This window comes from Protopterus annectens, chromosome 14.part0, assembly GCF_019279795.1.
Source record: "Protopterus annectens isolate FY-2018-M chromosome 14.part0, PAN1.0, whole genome shotgun sequence".
Classification (NCBI taxonomy): Eukaryota; Metazoa; Chordata; order Ceratodontiformes; family Protopteridae; genus Protopterus; species Protopterus annectens.
In genome coordinates this window covers 997194958-997216547 of record NC_056748.1, presented here as the reverse complement: position 1 = coordinate 997216547, position 21590 = coordinate 997194958, and the positions used below count along the sequence as shown (strand labels likewise).

General features: G+C 41.5%; 1 protein-coding gene across 3 annotated transcripts in view; it reads right to left on the bottom strand.

The window, feature by feature from the left end:
• CHUK (component of inhibitor of nuclear factor kappa B kinase complex) overlaps positions 1-21590 on the bottom strand; it is a 1226492-nt gene that overhangs the window by 1011616 nt on the left and 193286 nt on the right. For all 3 annotated transcript variants that reach the window (XM_044056797.1, XM_044056796.1, XM_044056798.1), the window contains exon 5: positions 8313-8382. In XM_044056797.1, the coding sequence (XP_043912732.1) occupies positions 8313-8382 (70 nt within the window). The remainder of the gene's footprint in view (positions 1-8312; positions 8383-21590) is intronic.

The window sequence follows — 21590 nt, the reverse complement described above, 5'->3', positions numbered from 1 at the left end:
CCTCATCATGAAAGAGTTCTCATCCAGGAAAAAAAGAGGTCATTTTTTCCCCTCTACTCGTCACTCATTAGACCCATTATAGAGTACAATGGCCCTTTTGGAATGTACCTCACAAGACATCTACAACAGCTGGAAAGGCCGCAGAAGTACCTCACAAAGAGGATTACCGGCCTCAAACAGGTGCCCTACGCTGACTTTCTCAAAAAACTCCAGCTTTACTTCGTAGCATATTGCCTACTCTGAGGTGATCTCTGCCTAACATACAAAGCTATGTCAAACCCAGAGCTGTTGGACATGCTCCACCTAAAGAAATCCCAATCCCTCCAAGCTACACGCTCTAGAGACCTAAACCTTGTCACCACAATAAACAGAACATGCTGGAGGGATAGATTCCTGTCCCAGAGACTTTCCATACTCTGGAAAAAGCTACCCCTCTATATCAAAGTTCATCATTAGCACTCTACAAGAAAAAACTTGACAGTGGATGCGAAATAAGAAATTCACCCCGGGGATTACTCCAGTGTCTCTGCTCGACAGGGGCACAGGAAATAACTTTCTTGGGTGGCATAAACAAGAGAACCTTGTTGGTTAGGCTTACTTAGGCACTTGGGCTGATAGCCTAGTACCTACCCATGAACCTATGTATCTAAGAGTGAAGAGTACTTTTGACACAAAATGTTGTGCATAATACTGAGGGTTAATCCTCTCCTAAGCTAGGACATGCACCTCAGCAAATTTTCTATAATCAAAGGTAATATGTAGTGTTATCCTAAAGGCAGATGCTTGATTCTTAGTAATCAAGCCTACTTTCCTGATGGTGTGCAGTCTAGTGCATTTATTGAAAAGGCCCTCTTAATCATGGTGTCTGAGAAATGCAAGAATATCCAATGATAAACGCAGCTCTAACGAGCTAAACAAAACCTTCAGGGATGGATATTCTCCACTGGCATCTAAAAGAATGGCATTTGGCCTGGCTGTCTCAATAAATCCCTCATAGCAATGTAAAACAGCAATCAAAATATAAATCATATTTCTGACACTACAGGAGCAGGACATATAGAGCTTCCAATGTTGCAGGAAGCAGGATTGGGGAACATTGGGTTCATAGGTTAATACTAAGCTAACTGCCCTTGCAAACCATTTTAAGCCTAGCCAATTATCCCTTGTGAGACTCCAACCCTGCACCTTGTGTTTGTAAGGCAAACACCTTAACCATTAGGCCACCCTCCCAACTAGGTAAAGTCTCAACATGAACATCTACAGCCCCTTGCCAAACTGATTCTTTTCCCTTCAGACACTCGACTTTCCACATCTTTCCACACTGAATAACACTGGCAAAAAGCTTTCTGGGGGGAACAGATGGACTGAACTAAGGCCCCTAATTTCTTTTGATCCAAGAACACCTTAAGATTTCTGTCCCTACTTGCCAAAGTCATATTTTTTCTAAAAGTGGCAATGATCACAGGTGGACACCTACTGCTCCTTGCCTGAGCAAGAGACAATCACAGTGTAAACCCTTAGGCAGAATCTGCCTTCCTCAGGCCCACTTAGTGTAACAATTTTCTGGTCTAATGAACAGTATGGACTGGTGACACAGCGCTCCTTAAAGCAACAAAGAACTGAATGAGTAACAGGCTCCTTCTTTTAAGATGTATTGTGGGCAAATAGCTGGGCAAAGAAAAAGCCAGGATCACATAACAATGCTCTCAAAACCTCTAGAAGTCAAATTAGAAGTGGGAATGTCAGTCTCTGCCAATTTCTCCACGGATATGGAATTGCACTGCTGCACTAATGTCTGTGAGAAACATCAGAATAATTTTCTACAAGGTTTGATACTGCTGCTTTGTGTCTTGCTTTTGCTGCTGGGTTCCCTGCCACTTCTAAAGAAGGCTCTTCTGTTTCTTGGAAAATTTCTAGAATACTGAGGGGCAGCAGTGTGAAACATCTGCACTGCTGTTGTCATTCTTCCCTTCTCTTCCAGATTAGTAAATCTTTGTATACTGCTAAAAAGAAATGATCAGTGCTAATGGGGGTAACAAATCTCAGCTTTGACATGTTCTAGGATCAGCAGAGTCCTGAGCCAATTATTTCACTTTACTGCAATGGCTGTAGTCCCACACCTTACTACAGCATGCAGGATATCACAGGCCTTGTTGTTTCTTTTGGCTTTTCCCAGTTAGGGGTCGCCACAGCGGAACTCCAGTCTGCTAATGATCGGTAGTTGATTTGTACATGCCGAGTTACCAGCCCTGACGCACAACCTTCAACGAAGGTACACCCATTCACGCATGTCGCCACGCAGAAGACGCTCTAGCTGAGAATCGAACCAAACAGCGTCTTACTGTGAGGCAACAACGCTACCAAAACAAGCTCAACTCATCTGCAATGGCTGGAGAGCTTATTCTTAGTATATGAATTGAATATGCCCAAGCAGTATCCTCCACCTGTTCTGAAGCAGGGGTGCAACAATGAGTCATACCACTTAGGCAGCTGTTAGAACAGTTTGTCATGTTGAAAGATATACATAATATAGATTCGGATTTGTCCACCATTGTGGCTTCATCAGAAGGGAGAAAACCTATACTGTTTTTTCTTGGTACTGGACAGATGAAAGGGAAAACAGTAGCTGGATCATTTACCACGACTCTGCAAAGATCTTAACTGTTGAAAGGTGCTCTATATTTTCTCTGTTTTTAGGGGCAGAGTGCAGAGTATCGCAGATCTTTCTCAATGCTACTGTTAAATCCTGGAAAATTTCAATAGAGAAGAACAACCCACAGCAGAGGTTCTTCAGATCACGTTACAGTACAGTTCTCTGAAGCATTTACCATAACAGCAAATGTTCAAAGAAGAGATTATACTAAGAGTATTGTAATAAACAGGGCTTCCACTCTTCATCAGTCTCAGACTAGCCCAATTTCCATTGAGCTAAAAGTGTCCTTGCATGAGGATAAAGATCGTTATGCTGCTGGTCTTCCAGCATTAGTTGATGCATGCCACATAAAAAGCATCAATACCCCATGCATTCTTCAGTTCTTCTAGAAGGTAGGCGACTGTTAACTAACACTCTGAATACATCACAATTACAGAAGTGTTATAATTAAAAGAATACATACGACACAAGACTAATCCATTACCTTAGTAAAATAACAGTGGAAGTTACTCATACTTCTACAATAGTAGTTCCTTCAAAGACCCACTGTCAATACTGAATAACTCATGCAACTTTATTACCTTTGTTCACAATGCCTCCATGGCACACAGGGATGGAACTCTGACTATACGCCATGAGGCCAAGTTTTCTGTAGTGGGCACAGACACTGCAGGAGATGACCAGTGGTAGTGAATAACTTTCTTAAAATGCTGGATTCCTCCACTGAGTTGAAAGGCCGTTTCCTGTCTGGGCATAACCAGAAGTTGTGTTCTTACCATAATGATATATCTTCATTACCCCTAGCCTCCTACTTCAACCGATGGGACTATCTAACCTCCTAGCATATCCAAGATCCAAAGTTTGAGCTTCTCCCCTAGTCCGCAATGCCCTTGATTCCCTTTACAGTCCTCAGATTGAGTTTGCCCCTAGTGCGATGCAAGGAATATTGGTGATGGGAAGTAGTACTAGAGAAAAGGCTTCAGGCTTAGGTCTAGCAGGTCTGTCCAGAAGCCAGAAGAGACAATTTGATAGGGGAAGGTGAGCAGGATGTCGAGATGCACAAGGCTATGGATAACAAAGATGTAGTATTATTGTAAGTACGCAACTTCCGAATCTTAACTTATCCAGTTTGTCCACTATGACAAATGGCATAGAATCCCCAGCTACTAGATATTGCTGGGTGATATCATGACAGGATACCATTGAAGAAGGTAGAGCCAAAGGAAGATCTAGACCTTCATATCATATCATATCTAGTTTGCAATGGTTGACAAAGTTATGTACTTACTGACCATATTGCTGTACCATGTTTATCATTAGTACATGAATTACTGAAAATATGCTACAGAAGTAGCTACAGACCTAGCAGAACACACCTTAAGTTTTGACAGTAAAGTTTTCTTTCAATGGAAAAAAAATGTGCACAGTGCAATCAGACAGTCATGATGGATAGAGTAATTTCTGAAACAAAGCCACATTTGAAAGAGGAGCAAGAAACAGTTGGTCATCCTTCTAGAAACCTTTAGTAACATACAGGTAAAAATGCAGTTGTTTGTGAACATTCAAGGAGTTAAGTAAATACTATCCTTGGTTGGAGAGTTGAGGAAAAACAATGGAAGGTGAATGTTCGGACTTGGGTTAGATTCAGAAGCAACCTTAAGCATAAAGGAGGAATTAGTACTGAGGGGAAACTATCTTTATGAGAAACCAAATAAAGGAGTCTATGGGAGAACATGCAAACTGGAGATTTTCCAGGCTGAAGTGATAGCATCCACAAACAGGGTTTTCCAGGAAAAGCATTTTATGTTACAGGAACAAACCGGTTCAAAAGAAATCCAAGACTAGGACTTCAGCACAAAGTTCAAATACCATGGTGGAGAGGGCTCCTTAATGGGTGGTCTCAGGAGAAAGGTCCCTTTTAGGATGGCTTTAAAACTTTTTGTGAGGCTAAATAAGTGGAAATGAGGTCATGGTGAAAGCTGGAGTTGGCTGCCAATTGTACTTTGATGGTGGTGGAGAAACAAGAGTCAGAATTAAACACAGTACCTAAGAACTGAAAGACAAATGAAACAGGGGCTGAAAAGGGTTCCAGACCTTAACGGGCTGCCAACAATAGAATAACAAAGACCTTGCACTGAGAACCTTTATGTAAGAACTTTATCAAAACAGGTATTGGAGGGAAGGCATAAAGGAGTCCAGGAGGCCAGTGATGTGCCAAAGCATACAAAGATGTCCATCACAGTGTGCAGATTAGGGCAAAGTAGCTGCTGCACTTGGTCTTGACTAGGGATAAGAAGAGGTCACAGCAAGGATGCCTTTAGAAACAAGACAAAAAAAGCAAAAAAAAAAAAAACACTACACTACTGATGAGTTGAGGAGCTACTCATGAAACATCAGGATATAACAGATGAGCCCGTCTACTAGAAGACTGATATGTCTTGGAATATACATTGGTGTTAGAAAGCACTGTGAAGACATTGCCCATTGCCATACTCTCATGACCTTGGCAGAGGAGGTGTAATCAGGTTCCTCATGTCTTTTAGATATGCCACACAACCAAAGTGATGTCCACGTGGACTTGGATCACACCATAGGAAAGAAAGTCTTGTATAGCCTGCAATACTAGGAGGACCACCCTCGTATCCAGGACATTGATGAGAAGGTGGACCTCTTGCTGAGACCACGATCCTTGGGCCATTTTCCCTCAAAATTCAACCCCCAGTCTAGACAGGAGGTGGTAATAGTGACATGGCCAATGGAAAGAGAAAAATGAAGGGGGGTTTTCACTGTCACAACAGGTGAACACATACACCAATCATGACAACGTTTGCAGGCTGACAAAAGGCAGGCAGGTTTGTTGAGGGAGTGTAGAAACAGACCGCTGTATGCTAGGCATACATTGTAACACCCTCATGTAAAATCTTGCATGTGGGGCTAGAATGATTATGCCAGCTACAATACCAAAGACTTGAACTCAGTGATGCAGAAGGGGAGGTCATTTGTGGGAGTTTTGAGATGAAAGACCTCAAAAGAGGTCAAAGTCTTGTTATCTGGAAATGATGCAGTTCTTACTCTTGTATCCAGCTGGCATCCTAACAATATGAGAGTTTAAGAGGACTCCAGCTTGGAATTTGTAAGATTTACAGAGATGCCCAAGAACAGTCAAACAAAGCAGCCAATCTTTTGTTGAAATAAGAGACTCTTGCTCTCATGTCAAGGAGACAGTGACCAAGGTATGACAAAATGAAGATCACATTTAGCTTTTCAGATGGATTGTTACTATCAGCATGAATTTGGTGAACCTGGGGGAGGCATAGTGAGACTGAATGGCAATGTCCAGAACTGGTAATGACTGCTTCAGAGGCAGAAGTGAAATGACTCCTGGATGACTTTGCAATCCTGATCTGCAAGTATGCATCCTGAAGATCTACTGAGCATATCTAATTCCCTTTTTGTAAATAAAGGATTACCTGAACTGTGACCATCCTGAGCCTTGTCTTTTTCAGAAAATTGTTAAGTCTAAAAATGGAGCTGTGTTCCTCTGACTTCTTGGGAGCTAAAAATTATCTGGAATAGACACCAGACCCTTTCTGGACTGGTAAGAACTCTTGAATGGCTCTTTTCTGAAGGACCTGGAAAATCTCCTGTGCCACTGTGCTCTTCTGTTTGAAATCTGTCAGAAAGGTGGAGAGGACTGCCTGGGTTTGCTATGAAAGTAATTATGCAGCCAGTGGATATCATGCTCTTAACCCAGTTTTCTTGTGTAATAGCAAGTCATTATTCTAGGTGACCAGACAGTCTAACAAGAGTGCAGCAGACAGGCAAGCCCTTGAACCTCTGATTCTACAGATCGCCTCAGCCTCTGTCAGCATCCATTAAAGAGACCCCCCTCTGCCATGGTTACCCCTATCTAAAAAGGAGTCTAAGGGAAGATGCGGAATGGATAACAGTGGACCAAATCCCCCCTGATGCATCAATTCTAAAGTCTCAATCTGCGATCTTCGGGGGGGGGGGGTTGCAAAAGTGAACATCTCAAACATCTATAATTACTGGAGCTTCAGTCTTGACTAATCAATGTGTTTAGCCTTCTTTGATTCAGACAGTCTTGAAAGTCTTTGCTCTCCACTTAATGGTCTCCTGGTTAAAGTACACAGAGTGAGAGCAGTTAAAGGTGTTGTGCTTAGACCTCAAACAAAAGCAGCAACTACATAAAATGCACTTTGAAACTACCTTCTGACATCTATACCTTGCACCCAAAAACTACAGTATATATCTATAAACATGTACATTATAGTCAAAAAGATAAGAATACTTCCCCAGTGGATTATGCATCTGAAATCTCCAGAATCCAGGCCTTGAAGTGTGGGGTGGGCATCTCTCTCTCTCTCTCATACCAATTACATACTGGTATCTAGAATGGACAGCGTCTGCTTAGCCAAGAGGGTAAGGGTGCAAAGCCTTGGAAGTCAGGCTAGACACCTTCTGCAGAAGGTGACCCAAAATCTTATCAGTACTGCAACAATGGACAATATGATGAACACCGCTGTTTACAAAGTAAACGAGAAATGGCAATACATCATGTCAGTTAGATTTGTCAAAACTATACTGCAAGGATCAAGTCCCAAGACATTTCTGGCCTTGAACAGTACCTTCTAGAACAGAAAGTAAGGGAAATGCCATACTAGTCAGTGTCCAAAGGAAAAAAAAATGACTCCATTCTCCAGGTCAAAGGCTGACAGTAAAGAGAACCAAACACTGTAGAAGACAGGCTGACCTGGGTTAATTTGCTGCGTTATTGCATGAATTCTCCACAAAGTAAGCAACGGAGGTTGCAATCCAAGGGTTTTAAACAAATATATAAACTTTCATATTTCATTTCAGCATTTTTAAATGATGGGAAAGGGATGCAAATGGAGTTTAATGATTTTTAATTATGAAAACAAGCAGGCATGATCAGTCTCTCATTAACACCAAGCTTAATGAATATAAAATGAAAACAAAAAACTGCCTGTAACTCTTCCACTTTTTTTGTTGGTCTTCCTATTGCTGCCTCTCACTTTGCAATATCATGCTTTCCAGATGCCCATCTTAAGACGCCAGTCACTGCTGGATCCAGTTCAGATCTCAGCCTTCTCTACTAGATCAGTCCAATTTAATTGAAAGCAGTACAGTTCTGTTAAGTTTACTGATTTTTCAGCAAAAATGGCTCAATTTGAGACTCCTGCTGTCAAATTACCTTTGGATGAAGACAGAAACCTGCCTGCCAAAACAGTTTCATTTTCTCTCATTTAATCCTCCTTTTCCCCCAAACTACTAGAGATACAACTATCTTGGCTCCTCCTGACCTAAGAGAGCTCTGGAGCTAGACCAGCAAACACTTGACTCAACAGTTGAAAAGGTGGCATGTCTACTATCAGTGTTATTCTTTGCAACAGCATTTCATAATGGGGACATTCAGTAGGCATAGCACATTCATGCTCCTCTGTCAAGGAAGTTTATTTATGAGAGAGATCACAGTATCAAAATGCAGGCAATGATCTTAAGAAGTTAGAGAATGGTAGTGACTGTACTGTGACAAAAAGTAAGAAATGACCTCAAAAGAAAAAAAAAAAGATGTTGTAGCAAGGCAAAGAAAAAAAAAAGACTAAAAATTACATACCTATGTCACAAAGTAAAGAAAGTACCTGACTTTCTTTAAGCCCACAGCAGTTCTCTGGCTTGTTCAAAACCTATTAAAAGGAAAACAAATGTGGTACATGACTGAAGTAAAGGCAAAGTTTCAACTTAAAGTTAAGCATAGTTAAAACAAAAATAGTACTCTGGAATTTCTGAGAATCTTACAAACACAAAATATACAGACGCTTCCATTACATACAGTGATCACCATAATGTTAAATAATCTTTTCCAATGTTGAGGTACTCTAACCTAGGTTGGAAGGGTACAGCTCCGGTATCATACTTTTACATTAAGATGAAGCAGGGAATAGGTTTAATAAAAGAAGAGGGAGGCAGGAACTCTGGTACCAGGCAGCAGGAGAAAACAGACAGACAGTACAGAACAAATCAGTCTGGCTTTGAGCATACTTGGATAGGAAGATGGACGAATATTTATTAAATGTAAAAACAAAATTTACACAACATAAAAGTCAAGCATAAGAATATAAATTTTATATTAAAAAGAATAACTATAACACCTTACTAAACTAATTCAACAAATGTCTCACACCCACTATATGTTTTTTTTTTTCATTCAGTAACTGGTACCTTTTCTTCTCTAATGTCAAAACATATATCTTATTCATCCGATAATGTCAAAAACTTTATAAAACAAGTCAAGAAGAGTAAAGAACTTGTTTTGGAAATTAAATAGGTGCTTTGTATTGTACAGATGATGGCAAAAAGCCCCAAATCACCACTTTCCACATAATACAAGTACTGCCCTTATTTATATCCCACATATTTTTTTCTAGGCAATTATTGACTCTATGCAGACCAACCATCATCCTCTTACTTCTGCTTGTATTGAACACATTCATCCCCCTCACCACTCCGGTATGAACTGGCATAAAGGCAGGATCCAACCAGAGGGGACTATATTCCAGGCAGTCATGGACATGTTTGACACCCTAGCTCACAACTAACAAATCAAGCTGTGACAACGTTTCGAATTATGCTCTAAATCCAACCTGGGAGGCTAATGTGAGTGGTCCAGGTCACTGTGGAGATCTACTAAACCCTTCCTAAGTGCGAGTGCATTCACACACATACTAATGAGAGTTATCAACAGCTAAATAAACCAAGCCCAAATCACTGGTTAATGGCTTGAAATTTGTCACATGCAAACACTCACCTACATGTGGCAAAGCAGCCAACAAGTAAGCCTGTGCTAGCTACACATTTCCACTCCCCTCCCCCAACCTTGTTCTTCCAACAACCAAGTACTATTCAAACCTGGGTCATCTAGGCCATAGTCAGGGCTTTGCACTCTACAGCACATAGTCGTGCCCACATTTTCATATGTAACATGCTTAACCCAGTTATTTTTCCATTTGCCAGTTATAGGAGTCAAAATATCTTAAATAAAAGAAAATTCAAAAAGCAAATGAAATAAACTTTCATGCCTTCTACAGTATATTTCATCACATTTTTTGAGAATAACCTTATTGGAATCCTATTATGAACAGGCACCACTCAGGAAATATCCACAACCATTCCTCCAACTATCACTAGGAAACAGGTCCTCAATACACTCTCCAAGGTCAAGAAGACTGCACTGAAGCCCCAAAAATATCCCAAGATGTTTCCTTAATAGCAGGAAACACAACCTACCAGGACCACTAGAATCACTATTTAATCATAGCCTCTAGATGAGATTTGTGTCAAGTAAATGGAGAACTTCCAGCTGCCATACCTCAGAACAAAGGTGGGTCATCCATGGACCTAAAAGTAACTACAGACTCAAATCTGACTAGTCTCATATACAAAGCCATGGAAATGATTAACACTGACATAGAAACCTGCAGACAATGGATCCAACCCAGTTTAGTTTTGTCAACAATAGATCATGCCTACTCAACCTGATGGACAAGAAGGTCATCAAAGCAATGGATGAGGGCACAGCAGTGCATATTTGTGACCTTGACATGCCCAAAGCATAATGCCCCACTTGGGCATTGTAGACAAACTCATAAAAATTAGGTAAAAAACTCCAATTTCATCCACTGGGCAGACAGATGGCTCAAGATAGGACCCTAAGAAGTTAGGATAGGGAAGTCTACCTCCACAAAAAGGCAATTCACTAGCAGTGTCCCTCAAGGCTCAGTGCTGGGGATGCTCCTTTTTGGCATCACCTTTTCTGAAGTCTAGGCCAACATCAAGAGCGTTGGGCTGACAAAGTCTTCAGATGACTATCAACTATGCATAATCACAGAATTCCCAAAAGACATACATATACCCACCAGGAAGACCTAATACAGACCAATAACTGGTGCCAGAGCCCCAGTCTAAAACTCAGTGCCAAAAAATGCGTAACAGCATCCTTTTGGAAGATGGCAACTCCTGGAAATGACCACATTGATAACACACCCCTAACAATATAACCAGTGTTCAGGGATTTGGGAATACATGTATACAGTAACCTGCCCTTTGACCATCATGCGTCTATGGTGGTAAGAAAGTCATTCTATGCTGCACAACTTATCAAGTAAGAGTATGAAATCTAGGTCACTTACAAAGCAAGAGTGTGGCATCTAGGCCCCCATCAGTCCAGTCAATGAGTACAACTCCTCTTTGGTATATGCCTAATCAGGCACATGCAACATCTGGAGTGTCCACAGAGGTTCCTTGTAAAAAGGAATACAGGGCCTAAGCAACATGTCCTACACAGACCACCTCAATGACCTATCCCTGCACACAGTCTCCTACAAACTGACAGGCAATCTATGCCTGGTCTATGAAGGATCCCCGATCCCGCTCAGATGAACCACTTGCATATCCGCAAAACAAATATCAGAACTACCCAATCTAGAGACCTAAATCTTGCCTGAAACATAAAAAAGGACAAGCTGAAAGGACGGGTATGAGTTTCAGAAACTACAGCTTCTCTGGAGCAGGCTTCTCATATATGTGAAGCAGAGTTCTTCCCTAACCCAATTCAAGCTTTACTTGGACCAGTGGATGGCGAATTGGGCATTTATCCCTGGTCTGCCACCTATGTCTCTATTAGACGGCCTGTAAATGGTTGACCACCCATACTCAAGCCTACACATATTCCTTAAAATAACATTAGGGCAACAAAACTTGCCAGATGCATTTAAGAAGTAAGGCAAGGTTTAAAAAGACCCCCTAGGCTTGATAATCTAGTGATCACCTAAGAACAAGCATCTAACTCACATCCCACACAAAGTGAAAGGTGCACTTTACCATAGTTTTCTTCAAACATATCCATAGTTCCCCAGATTGCTCATCCACAACATTAAAAAAAGAATAGTTGTGTAGAATCTTACCATAACCATAGATGCCCTTCTCTTCCATGTTACAGTATTCTTACTGTGGGATCCTCCGCCTCAGGCGACCTGAACGTTGGCTCCTATACAAAAGCTTAAGCCTGGTTGCTGCTGGTGTGTGGGACGTCACATGTAGGCCCATAAACCAGGGACCTTAAATGTGAAGTCACTGCATGCACAGACCTCAGAACTGACTGCCCATTTGAACAGTAGCCTAGGTGATGGTAAATGATGCCCTCTAGAACAGTGAAATGCCACTGACTGCCCAGTATGACCATAGTGTAGTAGAGGTTCTGTGAAGCCCCACAGACAGGTTGAGAGTAATACAGGGGGTCAGGAGGGAGGGAGGGAAGGAATACTGCAACATGGAAGGACAGATATGGTTATGGTAACATTTTACACAACTATTCTATGTCCTATTTCCATGTTGCAGTATTCTTACTGTGGGAGAGTACCAGAGCTTAGGAAGGAGGAAGGGTGGAGGTATAGGTAGCTGATTCCAGAAACCAGTGCAAGACTGCCCTTGTGAAACCTGCTCTGGCTCTGGGAGATATGGTCCAATTTGTAATGTTTGGTAAAGGTATGTACAGTGGACCAGGTAGCTGCCTCAAGGATGGAAGTTGTATCTAGACCCTTGAAGAAGGCCCTGTAGGAGGCTACTTCCCTAGTAGTGTGTGCTCTGACCCCCTGATGCAAGTCCTTTCTGTGGTAGGAGTAACAGAAGCAGACAGTTCGTTTGTAAACTGCCTTGTCCAGGGCCATGGGATGAAAAGATACAAAAAATTGATTTGATTTTCTAATGGTCTTAATTTTGTCCAAGTAAAACCTTAACAGCCTGTGAACATCTAGGGAATGTATGATCCTCTCACTGTCATTTGTAGGAGAGGGGAAGAAGGTAGGTAAGTGAACGGACTGGTTTAATGATAGCTCATTGACCACTTTGGGCATGAAGGAGGGGTTGGTCTGCAGGGTCACCCTGTCTGTGGAAGACAGTATAGGGAGGGCATGCCATGAGGGCATGCCATCTCCCAGAGCCAGAGCAGGTTTCACAACTCTTGACACCCTTCTTGCTGAGGTGAGGAATACCGGCAAGACCGTTTTCCATGTGCACATCTGCAGGGATGCAGAACTGGCTGGCTCAAATGGGGTCAGTGTAAGTTTTTCCAGGACATAACTTAGGTTCCAAGGCGGTGGGGTAGGTTTTCTCGGTGGTCTAAGGTGAAAGACCCCTTTCAAGATCAATTTAGCATCTAACCTGAAGAGTAGAGGAGGGTCCAAGGGTACGCAGTCAGAGATAGCAGATAGGTGCACTTTCCCTGAAGAGTATGAAAGGTCTGCTTTGATGAGTTCACACACACAGGCCAAGACTAGAGGGACATCCGGTTGAAAAGGGTCCCTAGGTCTTTGGAGACACCATTTGGAAAATCTTTCCCATTTTAATATGTAGGATCTCCTTGTGTTAGGTTTCCTGGCCTCCTGCAGGATAGAAAGCACATCCTCTGAGTAGAGGTGTCTGAAGGGTAATAAAAGTTTATCACCCAGAGTGTTAGGCACAGCATCTCCAGGTGTGGATGGATGAGAGTTCCCTTCTATTGTGTGAGCAGGTCCACCTTGTGGGGTAACTTGCGGTGATGGCCCTTGGCGAGGGGTAGTAGAAGGGGGAACCAATGCTGCCTTGGCCAACAGGGAGTCACCAACAAGAGTTTTGGCAAGTCTCTCCTGATTTTCAAGAGGACCTTTTGAATGAGAGAAGGGGGACAAAGGCATACAGAAACCGCCCACTCCATAAGATGGTGAAGGTATCCACTCTCCAAGCTTGTGGAGAGTGGTCCTTGGTTCAAAATTTTCTCAGTTGTCTGTTCTGGGGGAGGCAAATAAATTTATTTGTGGTGTGCCCCATTGGTGGACAATGTCTAGAAACACTTCTCTGTGCAACATCCACTCATAATGCAGATAAAATGACATGCTGAGAGCATCCGCTTGGTGGTTGTCCTGGAATGGGATACAGACTGCCTGCAGAGATAAGTTGTTCTGTGAGGCTAATTCCCAAATCTGCATTGCCAGCTTGCAGAAGAGGGAAGATCTGCCCCCCGTTTGTTGATGTACCGCATGACAGTAGTGTTGTCTGTAAAGATTTGCAGGGGGGATCTGGCTGTAGGATAGGGAGGAAAGGTTTGAGGACTAAATGAACAGCACTAATTTCCCTTACATTGATGTGTTTTTTCAGGAGGGCTGCCTGCCAGAGTGCTTGCACCTTGATGCCCTTCATGGTCTCCCCTCCAGCCCAGATCTGAGGCATGTGTGTGCATATGTTGAGCTGGTGTGGAGGGTAGGAGGGGTTCAATTGTATCTGTTAAATCCACCACTTTACTTTACTTCTGGTTTTAGGCAAGGTAGGAAGGATATCTGGAAGTCTAGAGGGTGGCTGTGTTGGGACCACACATTCTTTAGATACCATTGTATCTTCCTTATGTGCATTCTATCTAGAGGTAGCATAGGTACTGTGGCTGACATAAGGCCCAAAAGTCACATGAACTGTCTGGCTGACAGTTGGTCAACCTGGAGAAGGTCCTGGAAGTGGCTGATCAAGGGAAGCCACTTTTTCCTGATGAAGGAAAGTCATCAGGTCTGTCTGAATCCTGCATCCCAGGAAGATTTTGTCCTGCTCTGAGAGAATGGATGATTTGGTGAGGTTGAGTGTAAACCCCAACCCTTGTAGTGGAGACATGGAGAACTGCAGATGTTTTTTGAGGGCATTTTCCTTTTCTGCAAGAATAAAAATATTGTCCACATATAGGTAGATTTGAATGCCCTTGGTCCTGCAGTAGGCTATGGTGGGAGTTAGGCATTTGGTGAACACCCTTGGTGCAGTAGATAACCAAAGGGCAAGTCAGTAAATTGAAACCGAGAACAGGGCCCAGTCAGAAAAGGGCCCAGCAAAATGCAAGTATTTCCTATGGTTTTAATGTATGGGGATGTGGAGATAAGCCTCCCTCAGGTCCAAAGTGGCCATGAACCTTTTGGGTAGCAATAGTGGAAGTAGGGTTTGGAGGGATAGCATTCTGAAGGAAGGGACTTTCAGAAAGAGGTTTAAGAAAGGATAAATCCAGGACTGGCCACCATGGGTCATCCTTTTTTGGTACTAGAAATAGCCTGGAGTAGAAGCCATTTCCTTCTTGGCCTGGAGGGACAGGTTTTATGGTTCCCTAAGCCAATAGACCCTGAATAATGTGAGGAATTAGGTGAATTTGGTTCTTGGGTGGTAAGGGAATGCCATGGGGTGTGGGCCTTTCCTGGCAAGACAGGAAATATCCCTTTTCCACTATTGCCAGAACCCAGCAGTCTGGTGTGATTTCTTTCCAAAGGGGCAGACAGTGTGAAAGGTGGGATGAAAGGGGGAGGTGGGTCAGGTAATCACGCATTATTGTTGTTGTTTCTTTCTTGAAAGAACTGTATGTGGGGATAAGCTGAGATGAGGCAGCCCTAGAAAATGGTTTCCACCTGGTTTCTTTCCTATGCCTGGAAGATGAAGGAGTGGCAGTGGAGGGGGCTCTTCTGCCATAGAAGGTATCAGCATGGTAATTTCTATAGAATTTTGGTATTGGAGAGACCAGAAAGTGTTTAATATCTTGGAGTTCCTTGCTCTTGTCCTGTAGGTTCTTAAACAGTTCTGCCAACTGTTTACCAAACAGAAGGTTCTGTTCCAGCAGGGTATTTAGGATTTTGGATTTAAAGTCTTCAAGCAAAGGCTGGAGCCTAAGCCATGAATATCTGCGAAGCACAGATGCAGATGCAGCAGATATGGCAGAGGCTTCAGCTGCATCATAACTGCATCTAATCGAGTGCCTGGCCACCTGGGATGTCAGAGACAGTTTAAATGCTACTTCTGTTTTGTTTGGAGAATCAGGCAAGCAGGACAGTAGAGTTGCAGCTTGGGATACCAAATCCAAGGCATACTTAACCATATGGGTTTAGTAATTAATTGCCCTAAAGGAAAGGGTGGAAGTATAAATCTTGTCCAGCCTGCCCATAATCTTGCTATCCTTGTCTGTAGGCAGAAGTGATGAGGATAGAATCAGTCTAGATTGTTTGCCTGAGGCCACAGCTATCACAGCAGGGTCCACCAGGGGGGTTTCACTAGAAATATGTGGTCATCAGGCACCTTGTAGAAATGATCAGGTCTTTTTGGAGCAGGTGGCTGAGAGTCAGGGTTTTTTTTGAGGCAGATGCAAATGCATTTAGGTATGCAGGGATCACTGGGGGGATGGCTGATGGGGAGGGTGAGTCAACCTGCAGCAGCTCAAAAAAACTTTTCTGAGTTTCTGTCATTTGGGTAGTATCCCATTCAAAATACTCCATTTTTGTAATGGTCTATCCAAATGTAATGTCCTCTGGAGGGGAATCTCCCTCTAAGGGATCCTCATCTGAGGAGTAATATTCCACGAGGGAGGCTATTTGGGATGAGTATGCAGAAGAGGAAAAGGCCTCTTCTTCCCAAGAAATGGAAGGGAGTACTGAAGCTGCTGAGGCAAGTCTTGGGCTAAGCACTGGAATTGTGGGAGCGGAGGAGGCTGAGGGCCTAAGGGCCATGAAGGCTTGCATCAAAGACTGTGTAAAACATTGCCAGTCAGGTTGTCCCTCTGGAGAGGTAGAGAAAAATTAGTTTTTTTGTTTTCTTTTTAAAGGAGTAGTTTTGGGAGAGGTAGTAGGCCTAGATTCTGGGACCTGGCCTAAAGAAGGAGACTCAGATTCCTGTAACCCAGACAGGTGGAGCCTGGTTCCCCCTCAACTTCGGTAATAACAGATGTCCGAGTGACCTCCACAGACATGCTGGCCAGCAGTTCGAAAGTGGTTTCCTCGAGGGGAGACCAGAAGTAAATGGCTCTAGTGAACGTCCCTCAACCTTTATATTGGCAGATGGCAGGGCGTCCGACGGCGGAGCGGCAGAATGAGTAGGCCTTGAAACTTTGGACTTTTTTCTTGGTGTTTCCACCTGGGCGGCCAACACCGGATCCATCCTTAATGCTAACTTTTTAAGCCTAACAGCAAACAGCAAAAAGAAAGCTGGAACCACAAGGCTGTATAGTAATCCAATATTTATTAAAACAGACTGTCATAAAAACAAGTAAAAAGCTCTATAAGCACTTTCAGGTGTTGCCCCTTCATCAGATAGTACATCATTAAAACAACTTAGCATTTTATAAGACACATAACCAATCAAAATCAGTACTTAATCGCTTTTTTTTTCAAGGCTAGCTTTAAAGGTACAACTGCATTAATTCCTGGTGCTTTATCAGCCCCTAATTTTATAATCCAACTCATCTCCATGTATTCTGTTTCATTCTGAATATCACCCATGCTGGCTTTTTGATTCACAACCTGTAATACCATAAAAGAAAAGGTATGGCCATGGTTCTGTTGAATGTGAGTGTATAATGCATTATGCTTGTTACTTAGAATCTGAAGGACAGTTTATGTCATGAACCCCTAGTGGAAGCTAAAAAAGCAGATACATAGGAAGGGTACATATCCTTGTCACAGCTACAAAGCCTGTACACATATAAAGAAGGACAATCTCTTTGTACACCCAAGAACTAAAACATCCTACTTCTTGAACACATATGCAGACTGCAATACGCAGAATGTTATTTATTTAGTGGTGTGTCAGTCCTGCATGGCATATTATGTGGGCAAGATGAACTGTAAACTGAAGGATAGGTTCCTTAAACATGTCAGAAATCAGGCTAGAGCTTTTTACTTGTTTTTCTGACAGTCTGTTTTAATAAATATTGGATTACTATACAGCCTGGTGGTTCCAGCTTTCTTTTTGCTGTTTGCTGTATTTGGAGTGTCAGGTGGAACCTTTGGTGAACATTTTCCACTTTTTTTGTTTGGGAACTTTTTAAGCATCTGATTTTCCAAATATAAATTAAGGGCAGCCAGACTGCTTCTAAGCGTTTTGGGGATGAAAGATTGGCAGATGGCGCAGGAGGTATGGTCATGTTCCTGGCCTAAACAGAATACGCAACAGTCATGGGAGTCCTTATGTTGAATTTGACGTCCACATTGGCATTTACCCTTATTAGCAGACATCAGCTAAGAACAAACAAGCAAACCAAGCTCAAGCGAACAAAAGAAAATAAGAATTCCCCAAAGGGGTACTTAGCTTTAGACGTCTTGAAGCAGAGGAGCAATGCAAGCGATCAGACGTTCGACTGTGGCAGAAAAGTTCTGAGGTCTGTGCGTGCAGACGTCACATTTATGGTACCTGGTTTATGGCCCTATGTGTGACGTCCCATGCACCAACAGCAACCAGGCTTAAGCATTTGTACAGGAGTAGACGTTTGGGTCGCCTGAGGTGGAGGATCCCATAGTAAGACTACTGCAACATGGAAACAGAAGGACATTAGACATTACTCTTTCATAAAGCTTGTTCCTAACAAAATCTCATTTCCCCTACTCTCAATTTCCATATCTTACCCTACATCCATTCTTAACCATCACCCCCCACTAAGCGTTTTAAACAACCGTTTTCTACTCAACCCATCTTCAGCTATGCATCCAGTGAGTTTTACTACCATCTTAAAGATTTCCTACCAACTTATGATTTACTAAGAAAAGAAAAGAAAACACCACTGAGTTCAACATATACAATCTGCCCTCACTCTGAATTATAACATTATACCCTGCTTCGCTGAACATACCTTTAACCCCATAATACCATTAAAAAATTCTGCACTACTCTGCCTTCCACACATAATGGATGCAGAAGAAATAGGAAGTAAAAAGGTTTGTATTAGCCAACATTTTATTGGACTCAACACACTGCTAAACCATATAAACAACTCACTTTCTCTACTGAAGTCCTGAAAGTTTGTACTCTTAACTCCAATGATTGTATCCTGAGCTTTTTGACAAAATCAAGTTTCAGCAACACATTTTAAACAAATATGGACATCTCTGCAGAAATGTAAATAGCACACTGTTCAGAACAAACATCTTTCAGTGGCAGGGTTCAGAAGTGCATTCTAAGTACTAGGCTAGTTACCCATGCGGGCTATATTAAGCCTAACCAGTTTCCCTTTTTGTGCTCAAAATAACATCACATTTGGTTACAGATTGGCTTTACCCATCCCCATGGCCATTTCCTACATACTACCCCAATGACAATAACTGGGACCATATCATAGATAATTTGAGTGGACCCATGCACTGGATAAAGCATTTAGCTGCTGTCTATTATACACAAGGACTGGCCTAATGAGTGCTGAGTAAAGGGGGGCAATGACATTCCAACATCTAGACACATGTTGGTCAAATATAGGTCAAAGTCCACATAAGGTCCCAAATCTTGAGCAACTGGGTCAACTCTTAGGGTTATATTGTAAATGTGGTAGTTCCCTGGGGTAGATGAATTCCAAAAGCATACAATAATGTATTTTTTGGTAATTATTTTCAACCCATGATTTTAGCACCAGTTATTTACTTGAAACAAACCTTACTGCAGGATGGCCAAGTCATTTGGGGATTCAATGACTGCTCCTAGCTTCCAGTCATCTGCAAACTTACAGAGCTGTTTGGTATTGGCTTTTACTTGAGAAAGGTATAGGCCAAACAGAAGAGGTCCCAGCACAGACCCCTGGGGGAATCCAGTGGTGACTGACCTCTTTGTGGGTTAACTGCTCTTATTTTGAGTATCCCAGATTAGCAATCTAGCAGGAGACATAGAGGTTTAATCTCAGTTTATTTAGCATTTCTACTATGCCCGATTAAGGAACTGTCTCAAAAGCGTATTAGAGTACAACATTACTATATTATACTTCTGTAATATTATATTCAATCAAGCTCATTAGACTATAGGTCTTAAAGGAAGAGTAACAATGTAGTGAATACAATGAGGATAAAGAAAGTGGAAGACAGGAGAAATGAAGAGGTGGTTTTGAATTACAAGGTAGCAAACAAAATTGAAGTGGAACATTTTTTTTATTCCAGTGAATTGTGGTGAGGTTTAAACCAAAACTGACAATAAGCTGGACAGATACATGGCTTGGCATTATTTGACTATGCTACTGGATTTTGTAGTTTAAATATTTATTCTATAATATATACGGAAAATGAAACTTATTCCAAATCTGTGGAACTGAAAACATGTTTTGTGTTGCATTTCCAGGAGAAAGTGGAGTGAACCCTAAAAAAAAAAAATATCCAGAAAGCAACTCTAATCAACAATTAAAATAAACAAAATATTTATTTCAGAACCAAAGAAATACAAAACAGAGACACTGAAAACTACTTCAAAAGAGATATGCAGCACTGTTTATGAAATAAGGAAGAAAACTGATGACAGGTTCCATAGCATTTAATTTACTAACATTACTTTTCTAAAGGAAAAACAGGACTGCATTTTATTGGAATTAACCCAAAACTAATTGTTTTGTGGTGAAAGTACTCATTTTGTAGAGTGTCAAAAGAAGTAGTATACAAAACATGAAGTAAAGGAGTCACAATATTAAAAAATTTAACAAAATTTACAAAGTGTAGGGAAGTGGGATATTTATGACAGACTGCCACACTAAGGTTGCCTTTACTGTGGATAAATACAATGACATGAAACAGTTAATGGCCTAAGAAGGAGATGAGGATGAGAATACCAACAGCCTAACTGTAATGAACGTTTTGAGGTTACAGAACAAAAATTACATATAGAAGTAGATCAATTAAATGAGAACTTATGGTTCTTTAATACAGACAACATTAATGCAAGCAGTAAATTTAAGTTAGAATGTTAAGCAACTTTATCCTGCTGAGACTGCCTGTCCAAGTGAGTATTCATCTGTAGTGTAACTGTATTAGCGTTTATGTGAATATATATATATTAAATTTGAAAATCTAATCTGTACATACATATATATATATATATATATATATATATATATATACACATACATACATATAAATATATATATATATATATATATATATATATATATATATATATATATATACACACACATACACACACACACACACACACACACACATATATACACACACACACACTCACATACATGCATATGTATACATATATATATATATATATAGATATATATAGATATATATATATATATATATATATATATATATATATATAAAATATACAGATTCACTTTGGAATCTCAAAATATTGAAATGTCGAATTCCAGTATCTCAAGACCAAAGTGTCGAATCTGCAGATGTGCGAAACTGCAGAATATCAAACCCGGAAATATCGAACTCATGGTAATGACAGTGCATTAGGTGAGTGTGTTCTTTTTCAAGGGTTTTGGGGAGGGTTCGTGTGTTGGTGAGTGTGTCGGGGAGTGTTAGGTGTGGGTTAGGGTATGTAGGTGAGAGTGAGTGTGTCAGTGTGGAGAGTGGTAGTGTTTGTATCTCTGTGATGTGTGTTTGGGTGAGAGGGGTGTGGAATGTATGTTGGTGGGTTTTGTGTGTGTTTGTGTTTACTGTGACCTCGGAGTTAGTATACATAAGTAGGGGGGGTAGGGGGCAAAGCCTACAGTAAGGGTAGGTGTGTGTTTGTGTGCATGTGTGTTGTATATCTTTTCTGAAAGTGTCAGAAGGTATGTGTATTTGTATTTGTATGTGCTGTGTAGTGTGTGCTGTGTGTGTTCGAGATTTTGTATTTCGCGGTTTTGTGGTTTCAGTAATATGGATTTTCGGCTTCTTGGTCTCAAGTTACTGAAATTTGATACGTCAGTATTTCGAGATTATGAAGTGAATCCATTGCATACACACATACATATATGTAGTAGCAGTCCTACTTTAAGTGCTGAAAGACCAGAAGGCTGTGGGCTCTTTCCCACTCCAGGTGAATGGATTGCTGGGACTGCAGTGTATCATTACATGGGTGCTGCAATCCTGAGTGCACTGCCCCT